A 19,902-nucleotide genomic window follows, 5' to 3' on the forward strand; every position below is an offset into this window, starting at 1 on the left:
ACACGGCCTACCACATGGTGCTCATTACTTTCTACACAAGGCATTATCTTCCCTTGTTACTTTCAGTTTATTTTACAATTTTTAAATTTGAGACAGGCCAGCCTTGAACTCTTGGTGATCCCTTCTGCCTCAGTTGATAATGCTGGGATTACAGAGGTGAATCACTGCACCCTACTCCCGATGTGGGAGGGTCTTATTTCCATCTGTTGCTTTCATTGGTTAATTAATAAAGAAAACTGCTTGGCCTGATAGGGCAAAATTTAGATAGGTGGAGTAGACCGAACAGAATGCTGGGAAGAAGGGAAGTGAGCCAGACGCCGCTGTGCCTCTCCTCTCCAGGGCAGCCGCCATGGAGCCAGCTGCCAGGTCAGACATGCTGAATATTTCCCGGTAAGCCACCAGCTTGTGGTGCTACACAGATTATTAGAAATGGGTTAATCAAGATGTGAGAATTAGCCAATAAGAGGCTAGAACTAATGGGCCAAGCAGTGTTTAAAAGAATACAGTTTGTGGGTTGTTATTTCGGGTAAAGCTAGTCATGCGGGAGCTGGGCGGACAAAAAGCAGGCCTGCTCTGTTACTGCATACCCCTCTCTCATTAGGACCCTGAGGCTTGAAGTTGTCACTAGCCTCATGTTACACAGCCAGTGAGTGGTGGGGTCTGTCCTGGTAACTTTTTGTTGTTGTTGTTAACTTGACACAAGCTAGAACTTCTTGATAAGAGGAACCTCAAAAATGCCATCATCAGATTGCCTGCAGATAAATCTGTAGAGCATTTTCTTGATTGCTAATTGATGGAGAAGGGCCCAGCCAACTGGAGGCAGGTGGTATAAGAAAGCAGGATGACAAGCCGGGCATTGGTGGTGCACACCTTTAATCTCAGCACTTGGGAGGCCAAGACACGTGGATCTCTGAGTTCAAGGCCAGCCTGGTCTACAGTATAAGTTCTAGGACAGATAGGGCTACACGGAGAGACCCTGTGTCGAAAAACCAAAAGCCAAAGGGAAAAGGAAGGAAGGAAGCAGATGAGCAAGCCAAGCACTGTTCCTCCATGCTGTTTGCTTCCATTCCTGTCTCCTAGTTCTTGTCTTGAGTTCCATCTCACATGTATAGAACTTGATGCCCATCTGTGATGGGCTGAAAGGTGTAAGCTCAAATAAACCCTATCTTCCCTATGTTGCTTTTAGACATGTGTTTAAAACAGCAAGAGAAACCCTACTAAGACAGAGTTCACATGTAAGCCCAAATCCATGCAGCCAGCATGCTCTGCATACAGTATATACCACACAGCAAGACATGCTGAGGCTTACCCTCCTTCAAAATACTCAGGTTCCTGGTCCTTTTTGTTTTTTTAAAAAACGATTTCTAATTGTTCGTATGTGGGGAAGGCAGGAGTGGGGGAGTGGTGCAGTGCCCATGTATGCAGTGCCAAGGAGGCCAGGAAAAGGTCCCCAGAGCTGTGAGCTCCCTTCAGTGTGGGTGCTGGGAACCTGAACTCTGATCCTTTGCGAGGACCGTCCAGTCCCATGCAGTCATCTCTCTAACCCCTAGTGGCCCTTCTGAGGAGGCCATGCTGGGTGCTTTGCAAGGCAATTAAGCTCCTCTGTTACCTGAGTCGGTAAGGCTGGGCAGCGGAACAGAGGCACCGGTACTTCCCACTTGCTGGATGCTCCCATTTCAAGGTGTGTACTGCCTACTCACGTTAGGTGAGTAAACCCAACCCTTCTCAATGTGACCCAACAACGTGAGCTGTAGTGTCTTTTGTCCAGTGATGTGGGGCTTCCTGGGAACCCCACGAAAATAGCATCTACCTTCCCCATTTGTATTGTGGCCTCTTGGGCAGGTGAACAGGGTCAAAGTTGTGAAATGGGAGCTCCATTTCCTTCCAGCGCAACCAGCATCATTAGCCTCCTGTCCAGCTCTGGAAGAGGCAACAGCAGAGACCCTGTCTGCATATCTGAATATAGCTCTTCATAAAAGCTCCATATTAGGGTGTCACTTTCTATTTTCAAATGAGCAAGAATTCCCTTATCTCAGACTTGTTTGACAATGGTTTATACCAAGAAGTAACTGTGGCCTAATGTACATCCTTATGTACATGTATTCATGAGTGTGCATAGACATAATTAAAGCATGGTGCCTTAGAACATGCAATGTTCTTTTAGCTACATTTTTATTTGTGTGTGTGTGTGTGTGTGTGTGTGTGTGTGTGTGAGAGAGAGAGAGAGAGAGAGAGAGAGAGAGAGAGAGAGAGAATGTTAGCAGTGTATGCTAAGGCAAGGGTGTGGAAGTCAGATGATCCCTTGAAGGAGTCAAGTCTCTCCTGTCCTTTGGGTCCCAAGCATGAACGCAGGTTGTTAGGCTTGGAGGCAAGCACCTTCGCCTCTGAGCCATGAAAGATGAGGCAATCCTCCTACTCGAGCTTCATGAGTGCCAAGATAACAGGTTTATGCTCTGGGTCCAGCCTATATGCAATGTTTTATGCATACACACATATACACACACATACACACACATACACACACATACACACACATACACACACATACACACACATATCCACATAAATACACACACATATCCACATACATACACACATATCCACATACATACACACACATATACACATACATACACACACATATACACATACACACACATATACACATACATACACACATATACACATACATACACACATATATACACACATATACACACACATACACACATATACACACACATATCCACATACATACACACATACATACACACATATACACATACATACACACACATACACACACACATATACACACACACATGCGCTCTTCTATTGCAGGCTATACTCCATATATCACATAACAGAAGGAATACGTTACAATAGCAAATACCATAATCTGGTCCAAACCATGCATGAGAAGCCCAGCTAGACGCAGTGTGACTAAGGGACAGAAGAAACGCTGATCAGAACCTGAAGAAGTGCGCAGTGTTCGAGGTCGGAGGCCACCTATCATGACCCTGTCCGTTCACAGCTCACTGGCTCTACAGTGAGCTGACATGCAGTCACTCTCTGGAGAGCAGCACAGCAGCACAGCACTGTCTACCTGAGGCTCCAGGGTCAGAGTCAGAGCTCACATTCCTGGGTAATCGGTGCTGTGCTCACTGCTGGAGGAGAGAATCTGGTGACGTGGTTCTCAGCCTTGCCTGCTAATTCAGCACTACAGGGTACAGTGTGGGCTAAGAGCTTCTCTGCTAGATGAATGCTTGCATGACTCAGTGGACTGAGCAGAGAAGCTCATCTTGCCACAGAAATGGGTTTACTGGGCACATGCCCAGTAAAGACTGTGGCTGGATGTGCCTCCTACTCCACCTGAACAAGACCATCAGATGTGTATTCTGTTCTCACACTATGGTTGGGATTCAGGCATGTGGGAACATGGATAATACATCTTTATTTATAGACAGTTATAAATAAATACATTTATTTATATGTCTGAATTAGAAGAGTCCTACTCTGGGAACCTCCAACACATCTGAACTTCAAGCTTGATATGATCGTTGGGGTAAGATTTGGGGTCTGATATAAAAGTAAGACCACTTCTTATATCAGAAACATGTGACCAAGCTGTGCCCCAAGTGGAGATGTGACAGACTACTCAACAGTTCCTCCCATGCCAGAGTGCACATCACTGAGTCTGAGTTGGTCCCTAACTCTCACTGACCCGCAAGCATGGTATGTGCATTCTGCAGCCTGTTTCTAAGGAGGTTCTGGAGTTTTTGCTTTTGTTTCCTAGGAACACTGTGTAGGGTGCTAGTCTAGCTTGCTGGAGGATGGAAAGGACATGCAACAGGGTCATGGAATCCCACGTGACAGTGGCACTGCTGCCAGACATGTGAGGCATGACTCTGACAATGCAATCCAATCTGCTCTCTGTCTGAGGGAAGCCATAAGGACAAGGCCTTTGGAAACCTGCAAAGGAACTGGTAAGCCACAGAATTCTGGGAAACGATGAGCTGGTGCTCTAAGCCACTTAGCTTCAGTGTGACGTGTCATATAGCAGTAGACGACAACAGCAATCCAGTATTTACAGATCTTGCAGTCTGGTGGGAAAAGTAGACAAAGCCGCCAGGAATAACAGTGACGCTGATGTATAGGGGAGGCCAGGAGAGGGGTGGGCACAGAACACGGAAGTGTGGCCTTGTTCAGAGGGGTGATATGGTTGGACCAGAGAAGAAGCACTTTTCATTCATACAGAAAACAGAGAAAATGTCACCTGACAGGGCCCTAAGAAAGAACCCAAAGAATTTAACATGGCTGCCACATCATGGCAGCTAATCAGTGCCCATGATGTGGGCACTGTACTTGGGCTTACGGTGCTGACACAGGGACACTGAATGGAATCCCAGAAATGTTTAGGCCTTTACGTATGGTGAGATTAGCAGTTTGGCTTAATACCAGTACCAGTTACTAAAGATTTATAGGTCACGGGCTAGAATAAATCCTATAGAATGTTTTCTTTCTATCCATAACTTCCATTTTATAGCTAAGGAAATTGAGATTTAGAGAGACAGGCTGGATTGCCCAAACAAGTGACTAAGTGACAGCGAGACCTCAGAGAACTTTTCATAATAATTTATACTAAGATATTTGCTTTTTAAAAATCATATCAGCATTAGCCTGTAACTTTTGGGAGGCTTTCATTAATCTCTAGTCGAGGAGAGCAGTTCAAAGGGCTTCAACTGGTTTGTGCAAACACTGCGGTCCATGACAAATACCTGCTTTCCCGGGAGTCTAGAATTATGTGTACACTAAGCTGAGGTGCCTGTGTAGAATCATGACCTCCTAGGCTCATGGGAGTTTTTCTGGAAGAAAAAAGGTTGTGACACTGGTCATTATAATTTGCTGCTGAAGTAAAACTCTGTGTGTGTGTGTGTGTATGTGTGTGTGTGTGTGTGTAACTTTCCCAGAGCCTTTGCATGGAGAAGTTTTTCCTTTGCTGGTTTTGTTGTGGGTATTGTAACATATGTCACAGCTCTGAGGACAGTCCGCTCCCGAATCCTGTATATTTCTCCCAGTAACTGATCACATTAAAGAGTCTTGGGGACTCTTGGCACCAGATGAACTACAACACAGAGACAAATCAGAAACTCATGGTGAGATAAACTTTTGAAAACTAAAGATAATGAAAGCATCTTGAAAACAGAAGAATGACATGCTACCCAGGAATGTTCCCAAGGAAGACCAATGTGTATGACAATGGTTTTTCTCATCTCAAACCAAGGAACCCAGAAGGAAGTGACATAATATGGTAAAAGAACTGCCAAGCACAGATCCAATGTGGCTTCTTGGGAACTCAAAACAAGGGAAAATGCCATGACTAAGCTGCTGGTAGACCGTAAAGATTAGCTACAGAAAGCTCTTCAACCACAAAGAAAATGACAGGAATAGGAATCTTAGAGCATCAGGAAGAAGGGATAGCAACAGAAGGACAGAAATATGTGTATCTAAATTAGCTTTCTTTATGACTTTTATAAATTATATTTGATGACTTAAATGAAAATTATAGCATCTGATCTTTGCCAATGATATTTATTTAAAGGTTTGTTTTTATTATTTTTAAAATTAAGTATGTATATACTTAATATATTACTAATATATTATATAGAATTCCATATTATTATACTTAGTATATACTTTACATATATATACATGCATATACACATACACATACACACACACACACACACACACACACATATATATATGTAACTGTGTGTCAGTGGGCGGGGATATGTAAGTGTGAATGCAAGTACCCATGAAGCACAGAAGACAGAGCCGGATCTTCTGGAGCTGGAGTGTCAGGGGATTCTAAGCAACCTGATGTGGGCAGCCCCAGCAATGGTATTAAACGTGGTGCGGCTACCTAGTGAAAGAGTAGTCTGAATGTTTCACTCAGTGGTAACATGCTGTTAGCAGACTGAAGCAAGTTACATGCGTAATACCAGAGCCATAGTGCCAAAACTAGATCAAAGAAATATACTCAGAACCCGACAAATTAGTTAGGCTAGAATCCCAAAGTGTTCCAGTAAACGTCAGCAACGCAAGAAGAGAGAAAGACAAACACCACAGAGCACGCTGCAGCAGGTCTCAGATCTGCCCTACTAACTGCCTGGCAAAGCCCGCTCTATGGGTTGTTGATAGCACAGGGCACACTTACCATTTGGCTTTCTGGAGGCTGTTCCCTGAAGGTCTGAGGAAGAATCCTTGTGGGAAGCTCTGCCTGGACACTGACCTAGAGACCTGCTGTGCTCTGGGTCAGCGCTTTGGACTGTGTGGCCAGCAGGTGGCTGTTTGCTAGGGGCCACACTCTGCTTGCTGGGCTTGCTCTGGGGGCTGGGTGGACAGGGGAGAATGTGGGGACTGGGGTCTGTACTTTGCAGCTCTTTTTGCTGTTCAGCTTCTTTCCTCTTATTTTCCTCCTCCCGTTTTCTGGAAACAAAGCCAAAGAAGAAAAAGTCAAAAGGGCCTCAACTACTTGAGAGTCTTCAAGAGAGCTGAAAGGTTGGGAAGAACTGTTACAGCACAGGATGGTTATGGATAAACACTTTCTATGGCGGGCTTCTCCTCTAAGTATGATAGCAACCACCTCCTTGTCCCAGGCGTTACAGAGTGTAGCCTGAAACCATCAGGCAGATCACTCTGCGTAGCTGAGACATAAACAGTCAAGCTAGGTTACTAGAATGTGTAATTTACCAATCATGTGGGCCCTGGAACTAACCACAACTCCACTCCTTTCTCTCCTGCTCCAGAAAGCAGAGCAGAATGCCACTGAGACCACAGGGACTGCCTTGACTCAGCTCTGCTTGTAGAAAAGGCTGTCACAAATGGAAATGACATGGAAAAGATACTTGCAGGCAACCTCAAAGCTCTAGCCAAGAAGTCAAGCAAAACCCTTTGCAAGTGGGGCCCCTGCGATGATCTTCAAAAGCCAGGCATGAGCAGTGTACTGGGGGGCTCAGCTCAGCCTTTGAGCGGCAATGTAAAAGAAGCCGGAGCAGAGGCCAGGCCCAGAGACCAGCACCTATATTTGCCCCTCCCCTTTCTGTTCGTTCTCCCTACTTCTTGGCTGCTATAATGTGGGCTGCTGTGCGCCACCACACCCTCCCCACCAGCAAGGATGGTTGCACTGAAACCATGAGCCAAAATTCTATTTCCTCAGTCATTTTGGTCACAGCAGCACAGAAGTAACCAATAAAGTGTCCAGTGATTCCTTCTGACAAAGGGGGAAACTAAGGCATAGAAGGCATGTCCAACGTGTAGCCACTGGATAGCTATGAATGTGGTCAAACACAATTGTGTATAACAATGTCATGTCACAATCCCAAAAGGTTAGGGCCGGCCGCGAGATGGCTCAGTGGATAGAGGTGCTTGCTATGCAAGCCTGAGAACCAGAGTTCAATCCCAGGGACCCACATGCTGCAGAAGGAGAAGACTGGCCCCTCAAAGTTATCAGCTGACCCCCACATATGCACCAAGGTGTGCACATCTACACACACATACCATGTACACACATGAGATGGGGGAAAGACTATACAGCTCTAGAGAAGGCCAGATGAGACATCTCGGAACCACTGCACGGGCAGTTACAGAATATTTATTTATTACATTCTTGCTGTATGCCACGTGTTGTAAGGCACCGGAGATATGAAGACAAAACACCCAATCCCTGCTCTTAAGGAATTGACAGTCGAGTGGGGGAAGCAGATCCACATCCTCCTGCAGACGGGAGGGAGGTCTGGGTGGGATGAGTGCTACAACGGAGGTGTCTGCACAGAGATAAGGGGGTGCAGGAGGCAGACACTAATTAGACAGAGGCAGGGAGAGACTTCTTATGAAGAATGTCAGAGGAGGGAAGAGTGGAAAGAGAGGTTATTCTGGTCCAAGGGAAGAACATGAGCAAGACTTGAACCCTGCTCACACCCAGGCTTTGACTGACAAGACATCTCTAGTGCTTGCTGTGATTTTAAATTTCCCTTCTACAGTACCTTGAGAGATGACAACTGAGCTCCCGCTGGAACATTGCAGTGAGCAGACCTGACTACAGCATGAGACAGGTTTAGCTGTAACCTTTCCCGCTGCTGTTGCTCAGTGTCTGGGGTCTGTCAGCCTCTATCCCTTCACTGTCTCTGAATAACAGGTGGAGTAATATTTGGTCTTTAACGTCCTCTTCAGGGAATAAGAAAATGTTGCGTGTCTGGGACCTTTGGCTTATTGAACGTTAGAGCTGGAAGGGCCTCAGACATTCAGTCCAGCTAAAAAAAAAAATCTCATGACTCACCAGTCACTTTGATAATGAGAGTAAAAAAATCTGTAACTCTTCTTTCCCCAAAATGAATATATACTCTTGACATATGAAATGCTGTGTATGGTCCGAGGGCATTCCTAGAACCTTGCAGCCCACCTGATTAAGGAAACTTCTGAGGCACTGGGTTGCACGAAGGAGACCACAGAAATAACTCCTCATGGATTAGATGGCTGTGTGAGCAAAAGAGTGGGGCACACAGCCCAGCCCTGAAGAGAGGCTGATGAACTGGGGGGTACAGGGGAGCAGGCTGCAAAGCCCAGCCCTGAAGAGAGGCTGATGAACTGGGGGGTACAGGGGAGCAGGCTGCAATAAGATCTGCTGTCAAACCAAAGGATGTCTGTGGCAGGGATGGGAGTGTCATGAGCACTCTTCAGAGTTTGTGAGAAAACATTTAGAATTTTCCCTTTGGCTTTAAGGGGTAGCTTCAAGGGAAAAAACACTCTCAGGGGGCTGGAGCGATGGTCAAGAGTTAAAAGCATATACTGCTCTTGCAGAGAACACGAGTTTGGTTCCTGGCACCCAATCAGGAAGTTCACAACCGCTTATAACTCCAAACCCGGGGATCCTATGCCTCTCTGGTCTCAGAGGGCCCTTGTACTCATATGCACACACTCAGACACAGGCACACATACATACATATAACCTAACAGAATTTAACAAGAAAGAAATGAAGTGTCAGACACAAACCTCATTGATGGAATGTACAACATCCCCTATTATTTCATTTTTTGGAGGACACAGAACTCCTTGCAGAAAGGATTTAAGCATCCAAAGAACTTGCCTAGGTGGTCAGACTGGACTTACTTGTGTAACTCTAAAAGGTGATCTCGTACACTAGACAGAAGGAAGCTCAGGTCTCTCAGTGGGGTCAGTGAGGAAGAACAAAAAGTTTGAAATGCCCAAACATGAAATGCAAAGGCTGTGGGGTTGTAATGGAGAGACAGCACTGGTATTCAAGAACAACAGCTATTGAAGTGGTGTGCCAGTGACCCGATGTGTTGTCAGGCGGCCCGCATGGCAAAGTGGAAATGCCCAGTGGACATTGGTGTGAGACTGATTAAGGGTTTTCTACAGTGGTGATCTAATTAAAAATATTTTTGGGGATATCTATGTTGTCTACACAGGTCTTGAAGTCCTGGATTCATATGACCCTTCTGTACCATCCTCCGGAGTAGCTGGAACTACTGGTCTGATTCTAATTTAATTTCTAATAATGGGTACATTTTTTTTTAGTGGAAAACAGTATAGCATGTGCAGAAGCCAGAAGAGTAGGGCTGAGATCAGTCTGGAGATGGTACAATTCAAAAGATGGAGGAAGGAAGAGTGAGGGAGATGAAAGCGAAATAATACCCTAAACAAAGGAGGCATCAAGGAAGATGGGTGATTGACATAACAAGGCTCCACCTAAGTCTGATTTCCACTCTATGCTCTGGCAGGGAAATTATAGTATGTTTATTTTGGCAGCAACATAGTGCCCTATGAGTTATGAAGTGCTTTTAAATTAGTATGGGTATTTCTTAAATAGGACTTTCTAAAACACCTCTTAGAAAGTATATCTGTAATCTTCATCTCTCCCAACTTCTCCATCATGATTTAGAGATCACTTTCCTGCATGTTTAATGAATCCTTTCACTTGCTCACTTTACAAACCTGAGTCCTGATGTCCAAACATGGTTAAATAAGAAACGGACATTGAGATAATGGCATGTGCCTGACACACCTTCATTAAAGATTCAGCAGCAGAATTCTGGGTTTTATTTCTGAAATAGAAATTTCTCAAAATCTCAAAGACAAATCAAACAACTCAGAACTTAAGAAATACCTGCTGAGAGTTAAAATGAAAATGAGAGCATTCTCCAAGACCTTCTCCTTGGAGAAGCTGAGTGCAGGGGGTGGGGTCTACACAGTCTGAGTGCAGGGGGTGGGGTCCATACAGTCTGAGTGCAGGGGGTGGGGTCTACACAGTGATGAACACAGGAGGTGGGGTCTACACACAGCTGAGTGCAGGGGGTGGGGTCTACACAGTCTGAGTGCAGGGGGTGGGGTCTACACAGTGATGAACACAGGAGGTGGGGTCTACACACAGCTGAGTGCAGGGGGTGGGGTCTACACAGTCTGAGTGCAGGGGGTGGGGTCTACACAGTGATGAACACAGGAGGTGGGGTCTACACACAGCTGAGTGCAGGGGGTGGGGTCTACACAGTCTGAGTGCAGGGGGTGGGGTCTACACAGTCTGAGTGCAGGGGGTGGGGTCTATACAGTCTGAGTGCAGGGGGTGGGGTCTACACAGTGATGAACACAGGAGGTGGGGTCTACACAGTGATGAACACAGGAGGTGGGGTCTACACACAGCTGAGTGCAGGGGGTGGGGTCTACACAGTCTGAGTGCAGGGGGTGGGGTCTACACAGTCTGAGTGCAGGGGGTGGGGTCTATACAGTCTGAGTGCAGGGGGTGGGGTCTACACAGTGATGAACACAGGAGGTGGGGTCTACACAGTGATGAACACAGGAGGTGGGGTCTACACATTGATGAACACAGGAGGTGGGGTCTACACAGTGATGAACACAGGAGGTGGGGTCTACACACAGCTGAGTGCAGGGGGTGGGGTCTACACAGTCTGAGTGCAGGGGGTGGGGTCTATGCAGTCTGAGTACAGGGGGTGGGGTCTACACAGTGATGAACACAGGAGGTGGGGTCTACACATTGATGAACACAGGAGGTGGGGTCTACACAGTGATGAACACAGGAGGTGGGGTCTACACACAGCTGAGTGCAGGGGGTGGGGTCTACACAGTCTGAGTGCAGGGGGTGGGGTCTACACAGCTGAGTGCAGGAGGTGGGTGTCTTAGTTAGGGTTTCTTTTTTTTTTTGATTTTTTTAAATTTATTTATTTATTAAGGATTTCTGCCTCCTCCCCGCAACCGCTTCCCATTTCCCTCCCCCTCCCCCCGATCAAGTCCCCCTCCCTCATCTGGGGATAAATCCGGACTAGCTGAACATAGCGGACAATGAGGAATACTGAGAACTCAAGAACAATCGCAGTGGGTTTTTGATCCTACTGCACGTACTGGCTTTGGGGGAGCCTAGGCAGTTTGGATGCTCACCTTACTAGACCTGGATAGAGGTGGGCGGTCCTTAGTTATTCTACTGCTGTAAAGAGACACTATGACCACCACAAATCTTATTAAGGAAAACATTTCATTGGGGCTGGCTTACAGTTCAGAGGTTTAGTCCATTATCATCATGGTGGGAAGCATAGCAGTAGGCAGGCAGACATGGTGCTGGAGAAGTAGCTGAGAGTTCTATATCTGGATGAGTAGGCAGAAGGAAGAGAGAGACACACACAGAGACACTGGGCTTGACTTGAGCACATAAAACTTCAAAGACCCACCCCCATCGACATGCTTCCTCCAACAAGGTCACACCTACTAATAGTGCTGCTCTCTATGGGCCTGTGGGGGGCATTTTCATTGAAACCACTACTGTGGGCATCTACATAAAAATGAGTGTGGAAGGTAGTGGGGTTCACACAAGGATGAGTGGGGAGGTGTGGTTCACACAAGGATGAGTGGGGAGGTGGGGTTCACACAGGGATGAGTGGGGAGGTGGGGTTCACACAAGGATGAGTGGGGAGGTGGGGTTCACACAAGGATGAGTGGGGAGGTGGGGTTCACACAGGATGAGTGAGAAGTGACAGTTGAATGCTATGAACTCAGCTTCCAACACTGATACCAGTGAAGGTGTGTCTGTAATGAGCAACAGTAGAAGACACTGCAGCTTTCCCAGTTTGTTAAGCTATAGCATGATCACAAGCAAGTCTAGCGACCCTTTAAAAGAGTCCCTGAATGTTAACTTCAGAAGCTAAAAATTAAAAACAAAAATTTCTTCCATGGTAGAGGACCTCATTGGAATGACAATGAGAGGGAGAGCTGGTCTGGCATTTTCTAAAATTTCCTTTTCTGTTTCACGCCTCTGGCCTAGGATACTGAAGTCCATGTTAGGAAAAGAAAAAAACTGAGAAGTACAATGCTTTAAAGGATGCCAGTGCTTTAAATTTTTTTTTTAAAAAAGATTTATTTATTTATTTTGTATACAGTGTTCTGTCTGCATGTATGCCTGCAGGCCAGAAGAGGGTACCAGATTTCATTACAGATGGTTGTGAGCCACCATGTGGTTGCTGGGAATTGAACTCAGGACCTTTGGAAGAACAATCAGTGCTCTTCACCTCTGAGCCATCTCTCCAGCTCCAGTGCTTTAAAATTTATTCTTTATACAGGAGATTGCACAGTGCTGAGTCCCCAGCTCTGCACTGACTTAACAGTATGTCCATCCACCACACTTGGGGTCCCCCTGGGAGAGGAAGAAGAGGCTCTAGTGAAAACTTGGGAGTCTCCTCAGACCTGAAGAATGCCCCAAATCATGTAGTCTACCTTCTCACTTATCACCGATGAAGAAGTTGCGGGCCAGAGAGAAACGCTGTCTTGATCAGGCTGGTCTTGCATCCTGCTGTCCCCTGCACTACCACTCCTCTTACTGTGCTGGGAAGGGAGTATGGGTTGAAGTGAAGACAACCCATTTTGAAGACATACAGTCTCAGCCACGCAGCCTTTGCAGAGCTGCACTTGATATTCAGGTGTGTGACTGAAATCTGCAGCCAAATGCTCTACCACTGAGAGCTACCCCTTTTTATAACTTACTTTTATTTCATGTTCATTAGTGTGCATGTATGTCTGTGTGACGGTGTCAGAAGCCCTGGAGTTACAGAAAGGTGTGAGCTGTCATGTGGGTGCTGGATTTGAACCCGGGTCCTCTGGAAGTACAGCCAATACTCTTAACTGCTGAGCCATCTCTCCAGCCCCATGACTGAGTTCTGGAGGAAGATTCTTACATAATAAACTGGAATTTATGGGACCATCAGCAGGAGAAAATACAGTAGTCTCTATAGTTTTGTTTCCTTTAGTTTTTGCTTCTTTCTGTGAGCTGGGGACTAAAACTCTAGAACCAGGAGAAAACTCAAGAGACAACCATTTCCCAAGTTTTAGATTTGAGCCATCTGGGCAACCTTGTATCCTGAGGATCACTGCCACAGTGCTTGTTTAAGTACTCATGCTCACTAATGCCTCTGAAGCACAGGGGCACAAATGCTAAAAGTTCAGCTTTGCCACAGGGGGCTTTTGTTAAGTAAAAGATTTAAAAATGTATTTTGAGAGAGAAAGAGACCAGATTCTGGTAGCTTTCATTATGCTCTATTTTAGGGTGGTTCTATTGTATTACTGTTTTAATTCCTTATTGAGTCTAACACATAAACTCTTTCTCATGGTCATAAATGAACAAGAAAAAGCAGCATGTCCCGACACTGCTCAGCTCATAACAGTGTCACATTCTGGACAAATCATGCTAACACCAAATATCCTAGGACACCTAGTGAACACCAGAGTTAGTGACGTGGGGCGCCATACAGCTTTTGAAGGCTGTGGGAGTAGAAACTCAATGCTAACCTCTACAGGGAGGTGCACAGGTGGTTGTGCACACTTATTCCCAGCACTCAGGTGGCAGAGGCAGGCAGTTTTCTGTGAGTTCCAGGCTCATCTGATCTACATAGGAGACTCTTTCTCAAAAACAAACAAACAAACAAATAGACACACAAAAAAAGAAATGTTGCATATGGAACATGACATACCTGTAATTCATGGCTGGGGAGGTGGACACAGGCAGATTCTGGGGAATAACTAACCAGCCAGCCAGGCTAATCTACTTAGCAAGCTTCAGGTGCTTTTGAGACTCTCTCAAAAAGCACATGGATGGGACCTAAAGCAGGACACTTGAGGTTGTTCCTTGGCTTCTACAAGCCATGAGAGGCAAGAAACTAAGTTCTTCCTTGGTGGCTTACTCTAGGTGGCAATCTCACCCTAACTTCCTGCCAAGGCTGCAGCGACTAGAGCAACAGGGATGGATCTAGCAGGAGTAATGGATGGAGGTTGGGCCTTCCTCCTTCCACCAGTCCTGGGAAGACAGCGGGGAAGGCAGAGAGAGAAGGTGACAGAGGAACTGATTCACCCAGAGAGTTCAGGCCCCTCCCACCTTCTGCCTGGCTTCACTTCTCAGCTGAGGGTGACCCATGTGGCTTACACTTACTTAGCTGCAGCATCTTTTCTCAGCTGCTCATGTTTCATGAGGAGGTTCTTCCGGTCTCGGAAGGCTTTTCTGACCTTGTATCCTTTGTAGACAGCTTGGATTTTGAAGGCAGCAATGTCTTGTATAGCTGCGATGGACAGGGCACCATGTTCCAGCATGAACTGAATCACCTCATGGCGCTCACCAAGCAATGCATAGTCAAGGGGTGTGTACCTGAAACAAGAGGAAGACTGGTTTTGAACAGACTGTGATTCAAGGCACAGGGAAACTCTACTAGCATCTAGTAGAAAGATGCTCGTTCTACCATGGGCTATTTCCCAACCTCCCTGCTCTCCTTTCTTCTCTGTGGAGAAACAAAATAACACAAGAGGCTGCAGTCTCACTTTTGTGTAGCTGGGCTCTGGGAGCCAGCTCACCGGCTAGAGCAGTGGTTCTCAACCTTCCTAATGCTGTGACCCTTTAATACAGTTCCTCATGTTGTGGTGACCCCCAACCACACAATTATTTCACTGCTACTTTCTAACTGTAATTTTGCTACTGTTATGAATTGTAATGTAAATATCTGATATGCAGGATACTTGATATGTGACCCCTATGAACGGGTCATTTGACCCCCAAAGGGGTTGTGAGCCACAGGTTGAGAACTGCTGAGCTAGAGGCTATGAGAACGCATGACTCCTTCTCTTTCTCCCAAGCGCCAACTGATTCCCTACACCTGTTTGAAAAGGTTCTCTGAATTATTTTTCTGTAATTACTGATTGGTGCTTATGAGAAGAGGCCTATTTCCAGACAGGGGAGACTGATTCCATGATACAGAGGGTCACTGCAAGCCACTGCAGGTGATTGGATTGTTTTTGAGATAAGGTTTCTCCACACAGTCATTAAAGGTATATGTGACCATGCCAATCTAAAGAGAGACTTGTATATTGCTTCATATACCAAAATAGTGCAGATGGAGCAAGGGCCTACACATCAGAAACCAAGCAGGTACTGGAAGATCCATGAAAGACTAAAGGAGACTCTAACAGTAAACAGGAAGTCCTTTCTAAAAAAGTGATATGAAACTTAAAAATCATAAAAGACTAGTAAATGTGACTAAACAATTAAAAATTACAGGGAAACCATTATTTAAAAGAGATTAATGAGTATATTATTTAAATAATACACTGAAGTTGGTTGCTTTTACTCTTTGGAGGGCTGCCGCCCAGCTCCCAGAGACTTGTTCTTATCTACGAATGTCTTAGCTTGACTTATTTCTAGCCAGTTTTTCTTAACTTAAATCATCCCATCTACCTTTTTCCTCAGGGCCTTTACTTTTCTCTAGTTTCTATGTCTTCCTTTCCTCCTTACTTTGTGGCTAGTTGTCTGGCTGAGTGGCTGGCCCCTGGCATCCTTCTCTCCTTCTCCTTTTTCTCTCTCCTTCCTTTTATTCTCTCTACCTGCCAGTCCTGCCTGTTTCTCTCTCCTGACTAGCTACTGGCCATTTAGCAAAGTAACACAGCTTTACAGAATTAAACAAATGCAACATAAAAGAATGCAACACATCTTTGCATCATTACACAAATGTTCCACAGCATAAGCAAATGTAACGCATCTTTAACTAACATTCTACAACAGTGCATATTTGAAGACTTGAGATGGAGGAAAAGGACCAAGACTGAAATAAAGTAATCTCCCACTGATGGCAGTAATGTCACTTCTAACCACAGACTTGATCTTTTGGGTTCTTAGCTAAAGAAATGCCTGGAGAAAGTGGATGGAGACTGGAAAGGGGCTTGCCCTGTGTCCAGCATGCAGAAGCAGTCCCTGCATGCCAGCTGCTGTTCGGGACACACTGCAGCAGGGTTTATGATGCTGCATCAGCCTGCCATGAACACTTCCAAAGAGCCCACGCTCAGAGTTACCCAGTGACAACTGCACACTGAGGTCAAGCCCACCGGGCGACTGAGGTCATGGTGCAGCCATAAACCATGAGCTGGCTTAAGAGGGAAAGGAGAAGGTTATAGGGATGGAAGGTGAGACTCAGAAAATTACATCAGGACGACTGAAAAGAAAATCTCTCTTCAAAACTTACTTAATAGTTACAGTACAGCATAAAAGGAAAAGGTTTTCAGAAAAAGGGTGGAAGGAAACTGAATTCAGAGCCTATGTTGGGTGGGTCAGAGATCCATGTATGGTTTCTTTACTATAGTTCCAACAGCTGAAAAAAAAAAACGGTCATTTTAGAACGCCTCAATTTGCTACTACTGTTTGGGGAACAGAGGGCCATAAATAAACAGCCTCAAAGGACACTTATGAGTAGATGTTATTCTGTAAATTCAGGACTAATTTTCTCTTCTGACTGCACATCCACTAATGAAGAGATTATCAGAGCCACTGGACACAGGGCAGTAATGTGGCGTGACCTTTACAAGTCACTAAATGCATTATCTTCATTTCATAAATAGAGACCCAGGAAAGTTAAGCAACTTGCTGACGATTATGCAAACTGTACAGAATATAGGTTACAACTAATAGCAAATAGCTCCTGGTGTGGTAAAACGTCCTCTTCTACCAACTATTGAATACATTCCAGTAGAACAGAATTGCTTGTGCAATCAACTTGCACACAACGTATATTCAGTAAGCCTAACAATCTTTCTGTAAGTACCGAATGTAGTGATTATCACAGAAAACCCGGACTGGGAGCGAGGAACCTGTGTGGCCCTGCATAGTCAATGACCTTCTCTGGATTTGTTTCCTCATCCATAAAACAGAGGGGGAAAGAGAAGAGACCCAGAGCTCTAGGGCTGTCTCTGTGTTAGAACTTAACATCTTAAATATTTTCATTATGAAAAATTGTATTTTCATTGTGAGATATTTCAAGTATAAAATATTGAAAATAACAATTCTCCACATTTTCAAAATCCAACCTTAAGAACCAGAAATGATTTTTTGGTCCATGTTTACTTTTTCAATTTCTTCCTTTTAATTTTTGTTTAAGTATTTTAAGGCAAACTGTGGAGTCCTGTCCGTCCATCTCTATGTGTTTCAGCATTCATCTGTACATAATACAGGCACAGCCACAAGGATCATTATGTTATCAAAATTAGCAAAAATTTCTTAGTAAAATATAACACACAATTCCTCTGTCTCGACCATGTTTTCTTTTAATCACTGGTTTATTCAAATTAGAATTTTTAATCAAATCAATCTTAGCTTCAGAGAGGCACAATCTAAATATCTAGCCAGGTTTCAAGATTGACGTTTACATCTAGTGTTTAAGCAACTCACCATGGTGTTGTTATTACCATTCTATCCCAAGTTCCATTTAGCAACATCCAAGCACTGTGAATATTCCCATTGACACGAGAGAGTGGCTGTCAGGTGGTTATTGACCGAGAGACAGCTGAGGTTGGCAGAAATGATGTCTATTTGGGGAACATCACTTGGTTAGTGCCTATGCACAAGAAGTAGAAATTAGCACTACACTGATGATAACCAGCCAAGAAACAACGAGAAGAGATAACACACAATTGGACCTGCCACGCAGGAATGGGCTGACGAGTTCAGCAGAATGCCCAAACCAGAATGTCAGGAAACATAAGCTGCAGTGCCAGCTTCTGACATGTGTCTATCGAGATGCACGGCTGGGGAAACACGGGACAGGCTGGGGTACAAGCCACTCTCTCCAGTTTTCATTGTTTCTTTACAAAGACAGCAGCTAGGAAATAAACATTGTTAGAGTAAATTATTCTTTTTAATCACTTCTAAACTTCACAGGCACTAACAGATTTGTGATTGGCTTTAGGAAATAAGCGACTTCTTTTTAATTGACTGCTGCTGCTGCAGGGATGCACGTGTGAAGGTGGGCGAGCCTGTGCCATGCACAGTGGACCTCAGCTGCTGCAGGGATGCTTGTGTGAAGGTGGGCGAGCCTGTGCCATGCACAGTGGACCTCAGCTGCTGCAGGGATGCTTGTGTGAAGGTGGGCGAGCCTGTGCCATGCACAGTGGACCTCAGAGAACAACTTTCAGGAGTTGGCTTTCTCTCCACACTGAACTCAGGTCATTAGACGTGTGCAGTCAGTGTTTTCCTGCTGAGACATCTTTCTGGCCCTGACATTCCTTAAAGAAATCCCTAATTTGGGAGATTCTTCTCTTTCCCTTCTGTTTTTCCTTTGGAATTTAAAGAGAGGCACCTTCAGTTTTCTTGCTAACAAATAAAGACTCTGGAAGATGTTCAGAAGCCTGGTCATAAACTTAGTCACTACCTCAATTTACTAGAACCTTACTGGAGCCAAGATCCAGAGTCTCTCCTGCTTAGGCTTCCCTTTGCATCTGGTCCTTTCCCACCCACACTGGGGATGGAATGCAGAGCTGAGCACACGGTAGGCAGGCACTTGAAACTGAGCTACACTCCCACCATGTCTGAGCCTTTTTTATTGGGCTAGAGTCTTTGAGTGGCAACCCTAGCATATATCTGTGAACCATATTTTTCAAAAAGGGAATATTTATAGATGTTCAGCTTTCATCTCAGCTTCTTCATGTTTTCAGACACATGACAACAGCCTTTTGTCCACAAACGAATTATATCTTTACCACTAATAGGAAAAATTTGAATATGTAACTCATTCTTCTAGCCTACATGAATTTGTGGGCCTGGTCCTTCAGAATTTCACTGGCCATATGTTAGGTACAAGCTTGAAGAAGGTTCTTTTCCCCATCTGCAAATGTGAACCTGCCATATGTAGTACGCAAAGTTTTGAGCAAGTGCAAAACTCCCATGGTTCTAAGTGAACACTGCATGGAGATGTGGCGCTTTCCTCTGTCTCAGGATTGCTTGGCACATTTCTTTATGACTATACTCATATTTCTGAACCAATATCTATCTCAACATGAGATTTTTTTCTCATCAGAAAGGAAGGATGTGAAATGAACAACACTATACCATTCTCCTTCTAATCAATGGCTTACCTCTCCTCGTTGTTCTCCATCTGATTAGGGAAAGCAGCAAAATCTAGCAGTAATTTAATTGCATCAAGGTAGCCATTGTTACAGGACCAGTGCAAAGCTGTTCGTCCCTGCAAGTATGAACAAATCAACTGTAGGAGTAAGCGATTCCAGACATATAACAACTCAGAAGAGACAACGTCCCCTCAGACTGATCACTAATAAACATAACAAAACAGATGGTTCTTAGTCAAAGTGACCACAATGAACACGTTCGTCATAGGGCATCATGCACCGTCCAAGGTAAGATATGAGAAGGATTCGAAATTGATCAAAGAACATTCCAACCAAGAATGCAAACTCTGACTTTCACTATAAGAAAACAGGAGGCACACCCAAATTGAGTCAAATTCAGAAAAAATAAATGGTGTGATGGTTATTGTTGGTTATTACCTCGACTACATCTG

General features: G+C 44.9%; 1 protein-coding gene across 3 annotated transcripts in view; it reads right to left on the minus strand.

Moving 5' to 3' along the window:
• The window catches only part of Invs (inversin), a 146,866-nt gene that overhangs the window by 10,698 nt on the left and 116,266 nt on the right, over window positions 1-19,902 (minus strand). For all 3 annotated transcript variants that reach the window (XM_041667844.1, XM_041667843.1, XM_041667845.1), the window contains 3 exons: window positions 19,460-19,566; window positions 14,505-14,717; window positions 6,221-6,492 (listed from right to left, as the gene is read on the minus strand). In XM_041667844.1, the coding sequence (XP_041523778.1) occupies window positions 6,221-6,492; window positions 14,505-14,717; window positions 19,460-19,566 (592 nt within the window). The remainder of the gene's footprint in view (window positions 1-6,220; window positions 6,493-14,504; window positions 14,718-19,459; window positions 19,567-19,902) is intronic.

The sequence above is a fragment of the Microtus oregoni genome, unplaced genomic scaffold (assembly GCF_018167655.1).
Source record: "Microtus oregoni isolate MIOR12 unplaced genomic scaffold, Mior012 000017F_ref0000208, whole genome shotgun sequence".
NCBI lineage: Eukaryota > Metazoa > Chordata > Mammalia > Rodentia > Cricetidae > Microtus > Microtus oregoni.